We start from the raw sequence: 17332 nt of genomic DNA on the forward strand, positions 1-17332 counted from the left end.
CTGGGGAGAAAATTTCCCTTACAGCTCTTCCCAAGGGGACACATCCTAGAACAGAAACTCTGGGACCCAGAGTCTCCATGTTCACAAAATGGGGGAGGGACCGATTGATTTTCAGTGGAACATGGTTCTACTTCTACACGGCATCTAATCTTGAAGAAACTACCACTTGATTTTCTAGATAGAATCAAAGAAAAACATCACGGTTGCCTGAAAAGGCTGTTAAGACACGCCTCTCCTTACCAATGGTCTATGTTCACATTTTTCCCATACATCAACCAAAGACAAATCTATTGCCACAGATTTGCAGTCCAGAAGCAGATGCAGGAAACCTGCTGCCTTTTAGTAAACGAGACACTAACGAGATTTGCAAAAATTAAAACAAGACTCACTAAATTTCTTTTTCTTTTCTTTCTTATTTTTTGCAAAATACTTATTTTTCATAAAGAATGGGTTGTGTTAAGGCATAATGACTTTATTTCTATGGCTTTAAAATGAATTCATAAAGATTTTTAAATTTATCAGTTCTAACTTCTAATATAGTAAATATCAATTGTATGAACCACATGAACAAATTCAGAATCTTAATAATTTTTAGGAGTGTCAAGGACTTCTGAGACCACCGTTCTGGAAAACTACCAGCCCACATGATGGAGGAAGTCATCAGGTTGGGTCTCTAGTCCAGCCACATATCTTCCTCCTTTGCTTTGGCTCCCATGTTACCTGGAAGGTTCTCCCCTCCCCTCCCCTCCCCTCCCCTCCTCTCCCCTCCCCTTAGTGAAGTTCATGGCATTATTCAGGGCTCAAGGTCACGAGCCCCAGGAAGCACTGTCTATTCTGTCCTCTGGTGGACATCTTTAGTTATACCTGTGGCACCCAGAACCCCATCTTACCTACACTGTTTGTCTCTGCATCTGGAACACAGCACATCACACCTCCCTGCGAACCCAGCTGTGCTAGAGTGAGCCTCCTACAGGTGTGCTGACTGAGTAACTGAATGTGCCCTCAGATCTCTGCCAAAACCTGAGACATACACAGGAGTTCTATTAAAGACAAAGGTGGAGGGTGCTCATCAATTCAGGCCAGTGGAGCCTCCTCCCAGAGAAGCAGGCTGAGGACAGTCACTTTTCCTGAAACGGAACACACAGAGTCAGAGGTCACGGTTTTGAAGGAATCTGGCAGTTCCACCTGACTTAGGTGAAATCAGAATTGTTGGGTATTTTCAAAGGAGTGGTTTCTTCTCTTTCAGTCAGATTTTAAATGAGTGGTACTTGATTAAATATAGTTCATAATAATTTGCAATCAGAATATCAATCATCTGAGCCTGGCTCCGCACAGGCTGTGGTGCTGACCAACCACAGAGGCAATGGGTTTTGAGGAAGCACCCCCTTGGGGAGAATTCTCATCCCACTGTGAGTTAACGTGCTACCCTGAGGACCTGTCTGAATTCTAGGTGTCATCTGTGAACTGTATGAAAGAACACATACCCTGTAGAGTAGCTGGAGCAGTTAAATGAAATAATACTTGGGCTTGGTGCACAGAAACATTAAAAGGTTGTGGCATCCTCGCTTCCCTTCCCTTCTGTCTGCCCAGCCCCTCACTGAAATTGCAAACTCTAATTAGTTTGTGATGTTGTTTGCCTCTTCACTTGGCAAATTCAGAGGAAGTATACTAAAATTATTCAAGAATCCTGAGCATTGGGTCCAAATCAGTGAGGTTGTACTGGATACAAAAAGAAAATATTTAAAAATTGGCTTTTGAGATCCTTCTCTATTTTCATTCAAGTTTTAACTCCATGTCTTCATCTTATACAGTTTTTTCCAGCTGCCCTGACCTACAAGTTTCTTTCTTTTCTCTAAGGCTATAAAATGTGTACAATCTACACTATGCAATTTAGCCCTTAGTAGAAGAACTTGACATGTTCTGTGTCCCAGTAAAATGTGTGTGCACATGGAGACTGCCCAGAGTCCTGGTGAACCATCATCCATCCACCCATCCATCTGTGCATACATCCATCCACCCATCCATCTGTCCATCCATCCATTCACCCAAACATATGTTCATGCATCCATGTATCCATCCATCCATCCATCCCGCTATCCTTCCATTCATTTATTTCACAGACATTTTCAAGTATTACCTAATACATGTCTGGCTAGGTGCAGGGCCCTGGTTGATACCAAGATAAATAAAACATGGTCCCAGACTTCAAGGATGGGAAAGAGAAATACATAAATGTGCCTTTTCATTACAAGGAGATAATTGCTATATTTTGCATTCAAAACCAAAGTAAGTTAATCTGGGGGTCACAGGAATAAGCGGACTTATTCGACAGCTGTATTAAAACCCAAACTGGATGTAGGAGGACTCTCAGCTTCTGGCTTCGGCACATGGGGGAGTCACAGTGTCACCGGCTCATCAGGATTGTTGAGGTTCAGCAGGATCAGAGGCCATAGGATGTGGACGGTGGGTGCTGGGCAGGGTTGGGGAAGGGCTGCCTGTTACATGGACAGCACATACAACACAAGGAGGGAAGCCATGATCTGTTTCAGAGGAGAGTCATTTTTAATAATAACAATGTTATTATGAGTTGAATGTCTCTAATGTGCTGGTACTTATGTACATTCTCTCATTGAATGTCCTCAACAACACAGCAATTTTTCTAATACAAAATGTGAGCATCAAGGATGTAAATTTCTTGCCATAAATCAAGGAGAGTACCAGAGTCTGTGCATCTCCCCAGCCTGCACTGAGGGGACACTGACTTTGATGTGGACCAGTGAGTCGGCTGCAAGGGTAGGGCTTAAATGCACAGCCCCTTTCTAAGGGAAGAGATCAAAGTTTCTTGGGATATCATGTGAATATTTAGAAGGTTAGAGAAAGAGGAAGATAAAAATTCTGAATCAGAAAGCTTCAACCAAGAGTAATCAAATATCAAATACCACATTCAGTGACCAGACCCCAGGAAGGGCAGTGGTGAGATTCATGGTCCCTCCATACACAGCATGCTTTCTCCCCTCTTGACCCCGGTGAAGACCCTGTCCTGCCCCTCCCTGTCACCTTCCACTTCAGCACAGACCACTTTCTTCTCAGGCAGGAAGTGAAAGTGAGCAACTCCCTCACAAGGGGTGCTTCTGATGGAAAGGGCACCTCTCTGTAGAGCCTGTGAGAAAGGAAGGGGGGGTTGAAGTTTTTCTGAAGAACAGAACCTTTTTCAGGAGCCTGAGTCTCCAGGCACCCGCAAGGACAAACCATAAAGAATTCAAAGGAACTATGATCAAACCACAGCCAACATTAACAACATCACTCCCCACCTTAGCTAACCTCACCTTTTAAGCAGAAGAGGTCAAGGGTTTTGCAAAGGTCCCTGTGCTTTGGAGAATTACCAGGAGCTGTCACCTCCCTGGTTTGATGATCTCCATGTCTGAACTCTTGGGAGCCTTCCCGGGGGCAGCCCAGAACGCACCTTACACAGGGTGTAGTTGTCCAGCCACTGTTCTTGGGCCCAGCACAGCCTCCCACGCCAGCCTTTACAGGAGTCAGTCTCCAACTGGAGGAGCTGGAGGGTTCCTCCATTGTTCTGTGGAGCCAAGAGCTGACTTCACTCCACAAAAGATCAGAGCTACCCAAAGAGGCAGCAGCAGAACTCATCTGGTGACATGGAGCCCTATCTGTGCTGCTGACAGGAATCACATGTGGGGGATGTTTCCACCAGACTGCTCCAGAGGAGCTTAGGGAGCAGGGCGCACCCACACCTGTTCTTCCACTATGCACCCTGCAGGCCCTTCGTCCTCACACACTCCTTCAAGAAACGAGTTTGCTCCAGTCCCCTGAGCCGTGACTGACATCCTGGTCATTCAAGTCTACCCCTTCTCCCCTACTCAGGGTGTGTGGACATCACTCACCTGTCCCCTTGTTCTCAGAAGGCCTCCTTGAAAGTTCACAGTCCCTGTGTGCATTTCACTACTTTGTGTGTAAGGTTGACTCCAGAGAAGTCCTTTTATTTCTCAACTGGTAAATTCATTATGAAATAATTCCTGGAGCGATACAGGCCACTGATTTTCTGCAATTTGCAACACCACACTTGAACTTGCGCTGAAAGCTGAGCCTTTTGGTCCTCTGTTTTAGAAGTATATTAATATTTCTGTGACCTTTACCAGATGGCAGTTGAGACATAATCTTTTAAATAACAAAACTAAGAAAACCAATAACTTAAAATACATATTACTGACCCTAGTTTGATGAGCAAATTAGGAGAGATAAGTCTTTTCCTAAAAGGTAAAGAAAGTCAAAATATCTTGTAAAGTTGAAGTAGAATGATTAGAGATACATGAATGGATGGATGGGTAGATGATAGATGATAGATAGATAGATAGATAGATAGATACACAGGTGAATGGATGGATGGATGGATAGAAAGATGGAGAGATAGACATATGGATAGATGGATGGATGGAGAGATAGATGGATGGACAGACATATAAACAGATGGATAGAGAGAGATAGATGGATAGGTAGATGGATAGATAGATACATGGATACATAGACAGATGGATAGATAGACAGACAGACACTGTTATTTTCAGACATGGATCCAGATTCATCTTCTGGATATGCAGTAGCTCTTTATATACTACTACATTCTATACTCTATTGTAGGTCATTTCCTTGATTACACATTTAGTCTGTATCTGGATGACAATAAATGTGGGAGCAGAAAGCCACCGGGGAGAGTGGTGGCACCTGTGCTGCCACAGACATGCCGGCTCCAAGCGTGTCACCATACGGGGCTGAATGCCTCTCCATTTGCACTGGAGTTGGCCAAGGCAGTCAGTACCTCGTAGGACCAAATCTGCCCTCAAGACCTGGACTTATTTTGAAGCCCTACACCTCCTCCCTGGTGGGTCCAAGTGGCTAAGTGCCAGCATTTTCTCCCACCATGTCTATGCTGTGTGCAGAGTTCAGTGTAATGTGGACAGAAGTCCCAAGAGCTGAGACCAAGCGGAGGCTACGCCACCCAGAGTCATGGTGAATAGAGAGGACAGAAGGGCCAACGTTCCCTTAGAAATGTCTATGTCCTTCCCTGGAATCTACAGTGGCTGTGATCGGGCTGTCTTGGTCTTGTTCAGTGTTTGAATGCAGCACCTACGGTTCACAGTGGTCTCAGAGCCATGTCATGAAGGACACGCAAGATACCAGGCTGAGAATGTGACTCCTGAGGGACCCTCTCAGGGAAGACTTTTGTTGCCTTTGTCATCTTACCTAATTGTGCATAGACGAACGGCCCTACGCCTTTAAATGTTAGTGGGCATTTACCCGACACGCCAACTTGTGTTTGGACTCTCCGATCTGCAGAAATTAGACCACATGGTTCCAGGACCTCCTCTTCCCAGTCTGGCTGGGTTTTCCCTTGACTCTGCTTTGACCTGTGCGGAAGCTCACAATCCCAAATGGGGCCTCAGGGCTGCACTGGGAACTGGACCACCCAACCCCTTCCTTGATCCTAATGCAGATCCCATGGACTCTCCCCGCCAAGGACCCCGTGACCCAGCGACCCCACACCTGCCCTCCACCCTCCCCACTACATTGCCAAGTCTCCTCTGTGTTGTATCTCGTGGCTCTGCCAACACAGGAAGAATAGATTAACACTGACACTTTATGGCTTTACCTCCAAAGTGTGAATGCAAGGAAGTAAAGCTGTTTTCGTTTACAGTTCACAGGGTAGAACCAGTGGGGTTTGCCCTCGAAACCCACTCTGGGTGTCTGTGTGTGGGGGTGGCACTCAGGAGATTTTCCTGCGTGTTGTGATCCGTGGGTGTGGTGAACAGGGCAGCCCGACCTTTCGAAGTCAGTGTTCGCTGTGTGGGGGGAACTAGGTTTAAGGGATGGGAAGTGCTCTGATGTTCATACTTGTGAGTACGTTCAAAACAAACTCTCATCAGCACACCCGAGGGCTCGATAAAACTGCAGGAGAGCATCTGAATACCGTTTGGAGAGAAAGCCCAAGGATCTGCTGTGATGCAAAGTCAGAGAAAACCCTGAGACTGTGGGGCCTGGATCAGAACACTCGGCTTCATACGCGGGTTTATTGAGAATTTATTGTGCTCCCATTCGATGCCCAGCGCCTTACGGATTACCAGTTGCTGCTCCCACATCCCAATATAACGAAATAATTCCCCTTTTCAGAAGGATTATTAATATGGGTAAACCTTGCAAGGTCTCTTATGGTAAAGATACAGAATTAGTTCTGCTGAATCATTCCTTAAGTGTGTGTTGTGTGTGTGTGTGTGTGTGTGTGTGCTCCTGTGTGTGCACACGCACCTTTCTTGTGATAGGAAGTCATATTTTTATTTGGAAAAAAGCCACATATTTTTTAATGCAGCATAATGTTTTGGAGAAAAATTAACTCCACTGACTACACGAAGGGTTTAATTTTTGTATTTTTGAGAGATCATGCATGTCGGTGCTCTCCGTAGCCTCCTCAGTGCAATCAGTGTTTAACGACTTTATCGACTGCCCCGGTTGGCTTGTTGACACAGACCCCACAATATCGGCGAGGACCCCGTGGGCTCCTGACCACAGGCTTGGCACACACTGCTGTGTCTCGGGGCACTTGTGGAAGGACTGAGTGCACTCAGGGAGAGTGTGGATCACCTTCCCACGTGAAGTCAGGTAATGAGATTCTCCATACTCTCAGGGCTACTGTTAGACCCGTGTTTATCATTGTAATCACAGCATCATTTCCATTGTTCCATCAGGCCAGTGTTATTTTTCTCCCAGAAGCTATGTCTCGGACCTGGAGAGCTGGTGCCCTTTCAGAGCGATTCTGGAACCCATGCTTCAAATCAGGATGCCTCCTTGCCTCCCAGGGATTACGTGAGATTGGTCAGGAGAAAACCCCACCTTCAAAGCAGATATTTTTTTAAAAATTGACCCTGAAGCTATATATTTTCTGTAGTTGGTTGTAGCTATTTGTCATTTTTCTTCCTTAGCAGGTTATTGATTATAATGCAGAGCTCAAGATTCCCAGAGATGAAAATCATCCAGCCTGCTTGGGTTTTGTGGAACTACTGGGTGTAATTTAGAAAATTCTCAATTATTAGAACATGGTCCGTAGTGGCCAGGTTGTTCCTGCTACTGATCGTTGGCGCCTCTAACCCCAACCACCGGCTTCCGGCTGTACCGTTGGGGCAGGAGGGTGACCAACCATGAAGACCCCCCATTTTCACTACACTGTCCTGGCGTGGGTTTCCCTTCTATGGCTCAGCGCTCCATCTAGTGCGTGAAACACTAATGAGAAACACATTGAACATGTCTAATGTGATCTGTGACCTACTGATTTCCCACCGACAGTTAGCCATCTCCTCCTATCACAAAGATCTTAAAATTAAAACAGAAAAATCTGAAACTATGTGGAAAGGGGAAAAAGCACGTAGAAAACCAGTGGTTCTCAGACATGCCACGTCCCAGAATGACTCAAGAGGCTTCCTTGGGTAACAGCTTTAAATGCGGAACCCTGAATCAAGTTTGTTAATGTCTCTAAGTTCATGTACTGATTTAATTCAGCCTTGAGCTTCCTGGCAGGCATGGGAAAATGGAAGCACTTTCCATTTTAGCATTTTCCATTTGGGGCACCTAAGTAATTTCACACCTATCTATATTACAAACCACCAAATTTTAGAGAAGATGAAGGTGGGTGGCTTACATAATTCTCATACTCAAGACACCTGCTCTTCAGGAGGGCAAGTGTCTCTTTGGTACTAAATTCATTAAAGGAAATATCTGATAGTTTAGGGATATAGGTTTTTTTAATAACTTCTCAAATTTTCCAATTTTAAAGAAATACATGTCAGTATAACAATATAAAAACACACAATTACCACTAATGTGTTTTATATCTCCCCACATTATAATGTGTATATCCATTTAAAATGAAATAGAATAATTAAATACATACTGTTGTAAAATCTGCTTCTTACACTTCCCAATAATTGCACGTACATCTTTCCGTGATAATAGAGACCTCCGTTGTCTTTTAAATGCATTATTGTATCTAGTATATTCATGTACTGCAATTTATTAAATTTTCTCTCGATGGGCATTAAGTTGTTTCTAATTTTTGTCATAAATTGCCACACCTTCAATTTCTTTATATAAACGTATTTGCTCACTGGTGTAATTCTTTGCTTGACAAAACCCTAAAAGCAAAGTTACTAGGTTTGAACCTTTGCCAGCTGGTAAAGCTCTGGAAGCAGTGCTGAATGCCCTCTGGAAAGGTGTGATCAGCATCGGGTCCTATTCCTGGAAAACGAAGCTGTGGCTCTTTTCTTACCAGTACCGATTGGCAGGTAGAATGTGAAATACTACAGTCATGTGTCCAGTACTCCTGAGATGTTAATACATCATTTGGTCTTCGGCCACATGTATTTCTTATTTTTTGAGTGTATTTATTAATATCCATTGTCTTGTTTCTATTGTTGTAATCTCTTTCCCCCCCCCATGATGGACTGCTTTTATAGTGAGGATACGAACTTTTGCCTGACATATTTTGCCAACAAGTTTTTCTTTAAAAATTTTTGGTGGTATTTTTTAAGTTAAAGTAGTTCATTTTTTTCTTCATAATTTCTGACTTCAGTGGACTCTGGAAAAATTTTCCCACCACCTCATAAACTAATTCTCCTGAATTCCCAGGTAACATGCCTAAGGCTGTCAATTATCCACTTAAAGCTCTATTCCAGAAGCAGTTTACTTTTGATTTATGGGAAAGACCTGGATGTATTTTTCTGTTTTGTTTCCCAAGAGTTGTTTCCAGATCATCTATTGAAACAAATCTATCCTGTATTCAGGGGGTTGAGATGATTTATCTGCTTCTCTCTAGATTCCCTCTTCTCTATCAGGAGTATCATACTTTTTGTATTATTGAGTTTGAGTAACATAGTTACAATATTACATTGTAATATCACTATCTTTTAGAATAAGCTTACTGGAATGCATTGTCTTTTATGGACGAGCTCTCTAAGACTTTCGAAAGCTATCTTCCTCCTCAGTGTTATGGAAACTGCAGGTGTTCTCTGTGTTTGGGTCACCCCTGGGGATAAATAAAAGCCTAGAGAGTAAAGCTGTAGGAAAGCCCATGTTCTGGGGAGAGAAGAACGGGCAAGGGGCTAATCCAAGAAGGCACAGGTACATCCGTTCCCAGTGCATCAGACTGACCCAAGATCAGACTTCAGAACCTGAAAAGCAGATCCATATCCATTGGGTGGTCTTCCTTGATTTTTACAATTTTCATTTAAACAGCTAACGAGGGAAACTGGAACAATACAACAGACAGTCACAGGTAAAGGCCAGGAATTTCTAGGGGCTGGTACGTCTATGTTGGCCTCGGATTCAAGATCTACAGTGAGCAGGATTTTCATTTTCTCTTCACAGGAAACAAGTCTGAGCTAGTTATGGTGCAACTGGAGAGCTGCCATCTTTCTTCTGTTGGATGTGGCTTGAGGATGCTGCAAACAAAGCCAACATTCCTCTAGAAGCAGCTTCGAAGGTGCTCAGGGCTCTGAGAGGTGTCCAGTCACCTGCACGGTCAAGGATGGAAGTCATTATCTTAAGCTACAGAAGGTGAAGGTCAGATGCTGCTGGGACTGTGCCATAGAAAGGCCCAGAACAACAAACAGGTGTCCCTGATTTTGAGGAGTAACACCTCCTGACAGAGTGGCCTGCCAGGGATGTTTACCGCAAAATGTGATCTCTGGCCCTTGCATTAATTGACTTCCTGGACAGGGCTAATCCTTCCCGTTTGCATTTGGGTGAGAATCTTCCAGAGGTGAAGATTTTTGTTGTGGTCTGATTTTTTTTTTTTAACGGATTTGCTTGTTCTGAAAATAATTAGGCCACACGACTAGGTTCAGTGAAGCCATTCCTTTTCCTTGAAGGCAAGTCCACTTCCCAGAATGAATGGTCACGAGCCTTCCTGTTCTTTCTGAAAGAAAGGCAGCTCATAAAGACGGTCTGAAGAGCCAACATCCAGATCTACAGATGTCAACTGAGGCGGTACCCAGTCCCCAAACAAACAGCTGATTTTGCCTTTTTGGAGGAATAAGCAGGGCTTACACATTGGCTTAAAGCTCCATAGGATCACTATCTCATTCAGAACCGCTTGGAAGAAGAAAGCAGGAAAAACAAACAAACAACAAAAAACCCGAGAAATACTTCTAAAAGGTCTAGGAAATAGGAATTTTTTGGTCTTTTTTTCTGTTTCTGTTTGTTTTGTTTCTGGATAGCTGTGAAGTTTATCCAATCTGTAGAGAAACGGAAGCACAGTATCTCTATTTGGAAAGCCTGGGTTCTAGTTCTAACCCTACCAATTATTAGTAGCGGGACGTGAGATAAATACTGCACTTTTCCTTGCCTTCGTCTGGCTGTTCATAAAGTAGCAAGGATCTTAATGCTCGGAGGATCACAAAGCAAGGACCATAAAATGCTTATTATGGGTTTGCAGGATCACATGAGCTAAGGTTTGGGAAAGCACTTTGCAAACTCTGACGGGATCCACGGATATGTGTACACAAATAGAAATAAACTTCCCATGTATACAAGTAAAGCTACATTTCCCTGGCCAGAGGGACTCCACACAGCCCATGTAGTGATTCTGGAGCTGGTGCAGTCTTTGGCCAAGACCCAGGCAGCTCACACACCAACCCTAAAGTGGATATGACTGGTCACTGTTGCCCTGTGAGCTTCATGGAGCCTGGGGGATGCTTCTTTTTCTGAAAGAGAAATATTACGGCCAGGTAAGGGATGGTTTTGTCCTTTGTTGTCATAGAAGTTGTCCCCAGGTGATGCCATATGTGGAAAGAACACACCCCTTTCACTCTCAGCCACTCAGTCTTCCCATTAAGAACATATGGGGTTTTGATTGGATAGTCTGTGTTCACAAAATATGTGATCTGTCCTCTGCAGTTTTAATCACTGCATTAACATGGCCAAGACATGAAGCCTCTAGGTGGACCTGGCATTCCAACTCTAAAGAGGAATCTTCTAGAAATAGAATCACTGCTACTGATGGCTTCCAGAAAATCTTGGCTGCCATCATGGAATGGTGGCACTCCAGGGCCAGGTCAGGACAGTGACTGAGGTTGGAGCCCCAGACACTCTGCCTGAGTCAAAAAAGAGCACCAGACTTCATCTGACCTGTATGGGCACACCCAGAACAAGCCCGGGTCTTTTATTCCCCCATCATACCAAATGCAGTGCCTCACCAAGACTGAGGTTTCTAAGTCCCACTCAGAGGGCAGGCCTTTGTCAGTAGCCTACAGTTTCTTGTTGCTTCTTATTGAAGGGATTGTAAGGTTTTACATTTGTGACCATTTGAGACAGCGGTGCCTGGTGACGGAAGACATCAACTTTCATTTCTTTCTGTAAGATGCTATAACAGGGTGGAGAAAAAGAAAAAAGAAAAAAAAATGAGCCATGAAATATACATTAAAATATATAACCTGATCTGTTTTCCAACTAATGATACTCATGTTCAGGAGAGGGAATGAAGGTCAAGAGAGCTCATAACAGAAAGAGAGACTGGGGATGATTAATCCTTGTGTGCATTGTTTCATTTGTTTCTTTATTTGCATTCGGTTCCATTTATTCCATTACATGCATCATATTGTAATCTGTTTCATTGACTGAAAATCCTTTCTGTGCCTAGAATTATAGTCAGTGCTAAGAATGGATAGAATAGAAAATGTAGTCAAAAGGAGGTACTCAAATGTTATAACAAAAAGTCCCTATGGCAGCAAGCCGGGGCCAAGAGGCACAGAGAGTCACTTCTCTGGGCCAAGAAAGGATATCCCCCAGAGTCTATGTCAGTGAGGGGTTAAATGAGTCATGATGAAAGCAGGGTGGTAGATATAGAAGAGGTGCATGGAGACAGAAGTGGGAGGGCATAGGGTATGTGGGGAAAGGTGCAGGGTGCGGGTGGGACAGGCCACATGTAGGGCTGAGAGTGGGTTTCCCCCTGCCAGTGGGGTTAAGCTGACTGCTCTCACATGACATCCTTAACCTCACATGTCCTAGTTTGTTCTTTTAGCCAGCAGGAGTAATGTTGTCCACTAAGTCTGTTGGAAGAATTAAAAGAAAATAAAAATATAGAACTCCATGCAAATAATGCTTTCCCAACCCCTGTTCATAACCTGAGGCAGTCTTCCCAGTGTGGACACAGGCCATGCCAACTCTCTTGAACACCTGCATTTTGCTGTGAATTTGCTGCTGTTTGAATCACACACATTCCGTGTGGTGTTTGTATGTGGCAAATGTTACAGAGCGACAGCAACTCAGTCTAAAGTGGCTTTTTAAAAATACTATGATTTTCTTAAAGATTTTTATTTATTAGAGAGAGAGAGAAAACATGCACAGGGGTGGGGGGGGGGGAAGAGTAGAGGGAGAGCGAGAAGCAGGCTTCTAGGACTCCAGCATCGCGACCTGAGCTGAAGGCAGACGCTTAACCGACTGAACCACCTGGGTGCCCCTTTTTAATGCTATGGTTATCATGAAGTCGTAATTTTTTTATTATGTTGTGGGAAAAGGCTGTTGAAGGACCAAGTCAAGCTTCTGTGCCGGTGGTGTTCTGATGGGAGAGAAAGCACAGGAAACTCTGAACTGTCCTGGAAACAGGAATGAGGAGAAGCACCCATGGGCATTCCCTTGCTCTTGAAATTGGAGATTCAAAATGTCGGTGTCCTCTACCTCCTACATCCCTGCCCCTCACTTCAATCTCCTCCACTAATCTCTTTCCTTGCTATTCTGTGTCTCACTTCAACCTCAATCTAAGGCACACTTGATGTCCTATACCTTGCTCAAAATGTGTTACAGGGACCACATGGACTGCAACCCCTTGGCATTGACATTCAAGGCCTAAACGCCTTAATCCCAGACCACCACTGCAGCCTCCCAGGCACAAGGATCCACAGCAAATGCACCAGCCCACCCTTTACACGAAGAGGTATCATCGGTCCCTTCTCTCCTGGTGGTCTCCCCCGCCTACATCTGGCAGGCAGGAGCATTGTTGACTGGTAGTTTCAGAATGCAGACCCTGGGAGGTAGAGAGTGGGCTGGGAGGGCGTGGAGGCAGACATGGGAATGGAGACCGGGTGTCCACCTCTGAAAGAAGCTTAGAAGTGAGAGGAAGGAGGGCAGAGAAAGGGATGGCTTCTCAAAGCGGGCATCTATGATTTCTACAGGGGGGAGGTGGCTGGGGTGGGAGGCTGCAGAGTTTCTTCTCAAGCGAGAGGAAGGGAGCTGGGTTGAAGAGGACCCGGTGCTCACACGGAAGACCAAGACCTTGTCTTTGGCGGGAAAGGAGACAGAAGCAATGGTGGGAGGAGAGATTCTGATGTTGGGGGCAGGGAGGGGAGGATTCACCAGAACACCTGGAGATGGGCTGCAGGCACAGCAGCCTGTGTGGCTGCCAACGGGCAGTGCAGGCTCCTAGCAGCACGGGGGTTTACAGAGCAACAGTGAGGCTGAGTACCAGAGCCGGGCTCAGGAGTGCCCAGAGCACGGCTCGCGTGCGGACAGTCTCTCAGAAACAACAGGAAAAACGGAGCAGATCAGTCAGACACCATCAGGAGGAAGTCAACTCACTAAGCTCTCATGATACTCATCAGAGAGACACTTCGACTCCCACTTTCATGGAGAATTTTCAGCAAAAACACATTAAATAGAGTGTCACAAAAATTGAGAGGTGATACATCAAAGGCCTGATGTTCTCTGATCTCAAGGGCCAGGGAGGTCCTCATGTTACAGAAAGCTTTTTTTTTTTTTAAGATTTTATTTATTTATTTGTCAGAGAGCGAGAACAAACGGGGAGCACCAGGTAGAGGGAGATGGAGAAGCAGGCTCCCTGTTGAGCAGGGAGCCCGATGTGGGATGTGATCCCAGGACCTTGGATCATGACATCAGCCAAAGTCAGGCACTTAACTGACTGAGTCACCCAGGCACCTCAGAGAAAGCTTTTTAAAATCATGGGGCGCCTGGGTGGCTCAGTGGGTTGGAGCCTCTGCCTTCAGCTCAGGTCATGATCCCCAGGTCCTGGGATCGAGCCCTGCATCAGGCTCTCTGCTCAGTGGATAGCCTGCTTCCCTCTCTCTCTCTGCCTGCCTCTCTGCCTACTTGTGATCTCTGTCTGTCAAATAAATAAATAAATACAATCTTAAAAAAAAAAAAGTGTTCTCTGTCACACCCGAAGCAGTTTTAAAATCTGAGTGCCCCACTGTGTTTTCTCATTGCCAAGCCCCAGTGCCTATCATGTACCTCCATGATAGGGGTGGGCACAAGAATGGAGATCTGGTTATCTGACCCAACAGAGGTTGGTTACTTCCTTGTGAGTGATCCTTGGGTTGCTGTCACTGTCTGCGTTTTGAAAGCCTATGTGTACCCCAAGAATAAGAACCCCAGAGAAGCCACCGCAGAGGGTCCTCAGTCCCCAGTCTGAGACAAGATGACAAAGCTATGTGCAGCATGTGGGGAGTGATGAGTGTGGGGCTGCCCAGGGCATATAGCAGTAGCAACATTGGGGGCAGCGGGAACAACAGTAGCAGCATTAGTAGCTGTCATAACAGTAGCGGTAAGTAACAGTAGGGGACGGTTTTCCACTTGGAAAAAACAGATTTCTTTGAAATACAGTAGAACATGGATCAGCTAGATCACATGGTTGGGGAAACATGCTAGACCCACCCGGTGTCAGAGCTGAGGTCGAGACATGTGGGGAGAGAAGATGGATCATGAAAGAAGGTTGGGAATGTTCACATGAGCCCTGGGAAAACACCGTCGTGTCTCTCCTCTGTCGTTAACCACCCAGACACAATGTATGATTCTAGTTTTGTGGACACTATGTCTAAACAACAGACATCAGAATGCATTTAATTTGCCCTCCTTTCTTTAGGTCTTTTAGTGAAATAAAATACATTCATTATCTAAATTTCCATCAGTCCTGCCTTTGCAAATGGACCTGTGACACTGGAAAACATTCCCTGCTTTTTCCTCACTCAGTCGCTGCCTGAGAGACCAGGTCATGCATACAGGGTGTGCAATGATCTGGGCGCCTCATACACAGGTCCACACAAGGCCCTCCTGTGGTTTCATGGCTGCATGGTGAGGGGCTTCCTGTGTGGGACCCTTGGCACCAGTCCTTTCACACACAGCGTGGCCCACAAATATCTGTGAGACCACGGACTCTTCCTCCAAGGGTCACAGCATGACCTGCTTCCTCTGTGAAGCCTTCCTTAGCCCCTCATGTGGATCCCTCGGACTCTTCTGTTTGCCTCACTGTCCTGATCTGCAAAATGGGGAAAAAAGAGCACCACCCTCACAGGGTTTCTGGGTTGGTGAGATGAGTTTGTAAGTACAAAGCCCTTGGATAGCCTGATGTAGATGAAGTACTCACCCACATGAATGACAATATTAGGGTGACAGGCGTCATCCTCTACTATGACTGTGTTTTCTTGTTCAGTGCTAGTCTGTGAGCTCCTTGCAAACTGGGATTAGTTTTTGTGAGTTCCAGGAGCACCATGAATGTCCATTGACCCAGGGAAAGAACATACAGATGAACCAGTAAAGTCATGAGTGAATGGGAGAATAAACAGGTGTACGGGGGCACCTGGGTGGCTCGGTGGGTTAAAGTCTCTGCCTTCGGTTCAGGTCATGGTCCCAGGGTCCTGGGATGGAGCCCCACATTGGACTCTTGCTCAGCAGGGAGCCTGCTTCCTTTCCTCTCTCTCTGCCTGCCTCTCTGCCTACTTGTGATCTCTGTCTGTCAAATAAATAAGTAAAATCTTATAAAAAAAAACCAGCTGTATGAACTGACCATTAGGGCCCACAAGTCCCTCCCCACTTGCTATCTTTTGGAGCATATACGAAATCCAGTGGGATGGCTTGGACTCCACCTGTAGGTCACCTCCTCCGGAAGCCCTCCCTGACTTCTGAGCTAACTCAGCACCCTGGCCAGGTCCTACCGACTATACTGTCCCGCCTTTTATTCTTCAAAGCACACAGCATGCTCTCAAATCATTTTATTTCTTCAGTTACTTGTGTGCTTCTGTGCTGTCACATCAGAACATAAGCTCTTGAGAGCCAGGATCATGCCTGTTGGGCCTTCAAGTTCAGGGCCTTTAACGGTGCCTGGGCCGGAGTACATGCTCAATAAACATTTGACAAATGAACAGATGCTCTACCGAAAGGAGAAAAGGCACCCTTTGTGGGAGAGCCGCCTCCCAAGCCCTCCAAAACACACAGCGACCTCCCGCGATAGTTTATGTATTTGCAGGAGCTTGCCACTGGACCTGGTTAAGACCACATTGGCATTTTCAAGACTGTGTCATCTTATTTGCAAGCCCAGGACATGTTCAGATTTGAGTTATAATGAACAATAAGAAATGCGCTGCTTCTCTCTAGCAGCTCCAAATAAGAGTCTGCGAGAGCGTCTGTCTGACGTCTCCTGCTTTCAGTGTGGAAAACGGTGTTTAAAAGTATATGTGACATTCAACAGAATGTTGTCTCTTATGGAAACTAAGGCGGTGATTCACGGGGAGTAAATATGGGGGGCATGCATTGGGCTCCAGGCATCCACGCGTGTTCTGCTGGTTATGCGGAAGGGTGATACACATGCAAAGCTGTGAGTCCGAGAAGTAAAGATGCTGCTCACCTAACAGGCTTTAAGCATCTTTGCACACTCCTTTTAGCAATAGTGGGAAAGTGAACACCTCTGTCTTCTGGATTTGACACCCCAGTTTTAATATGATGTAAATTTACTCTTAGTATGTAATTGTTCTTTAATGGAATAAGCATAATGAGGATCCACCCCGCCCCCCAGCCTCCCGCCCGCTCCCAGTGTGTCTGAGCACGTTAATAGGACTCGGACTTACCGGTGAACTTCTGAGTCTGGTGATGGGGTTGTTGATGGAATGTCAGAATTGGCGGGGTGTCTGGCTGTGAAATGAACCTTCCCGGTATATCCTGGAATATTGGCAGAGCTGAAAGAAAGAGAGAGATAGGGGACAGAGGAAATGAGAAGAGGCATTTGTGAAATAGTCCTGGTCACCAGCACCCACATACGAAAGTACGAAGGACGACTCGGGAAATCGGGCTGGCAAACAGGAAAGGGTACAGGCGGGGGCATGCCGACTCGGAGATGTACAGATAGCCGCTGTCCTCTAGAACTGAAGAAACTGACTTCCAGCCCATGTTTTTCCTATTATTTGAATTTGCCAGTATTTTACATACATGATTCACCGCTGAGCTGTTTCCTAATGAAGGAGGATGTGGATTCTTTACAGAACCCCAGACC

The 17332-nt window shown here is 45.5% G+C and overlaps 1 protein-coding gene across 1 annotated transcript in view; it reads right to left on the reverse strand.

Annotated features, from left to right (window-relative positions):
• Nucleotides 1–11206: 11206 nt before the first annotated feature.
• Nucleotides 11207–17332, reverse strand: part of SPATA48 (spermatogenesis associated 48) — a 63156-nt gene continuing 57030 nt past the window's right edge. Inside the window, exons 8-9 of the mRNA XM_032874930.1 lie at nt 16911–17018; nt 11207–11422 (exon numbers count right to left, since the gene is read on the reverse strand). Coding sequence (XP_032730821.1) covers nt 11299–11422; nt 16911–17018 — 232 coding nt within the window. The 3' untranslated portion in view covers nt 11207–11298. The remainder of the gene's footprint in view (nt 11423–16910; nt 17019–17332) is intronic.

This window comes from Lontra canadensis, unplaced genomic scaffold, assembly GCF_010015895.1.
Source record: "Lontra canadensis isolate GAN:19392208 unplaced genomic scaffold, GSC_riverotter_1.0 scaffold54, whole genome shotgun sequence".
NCBI lineage: Eukaryota > Metazoa > Chordata > Mammalia > Carnivora > Mustelidae > Lontra > Lontra canadensis.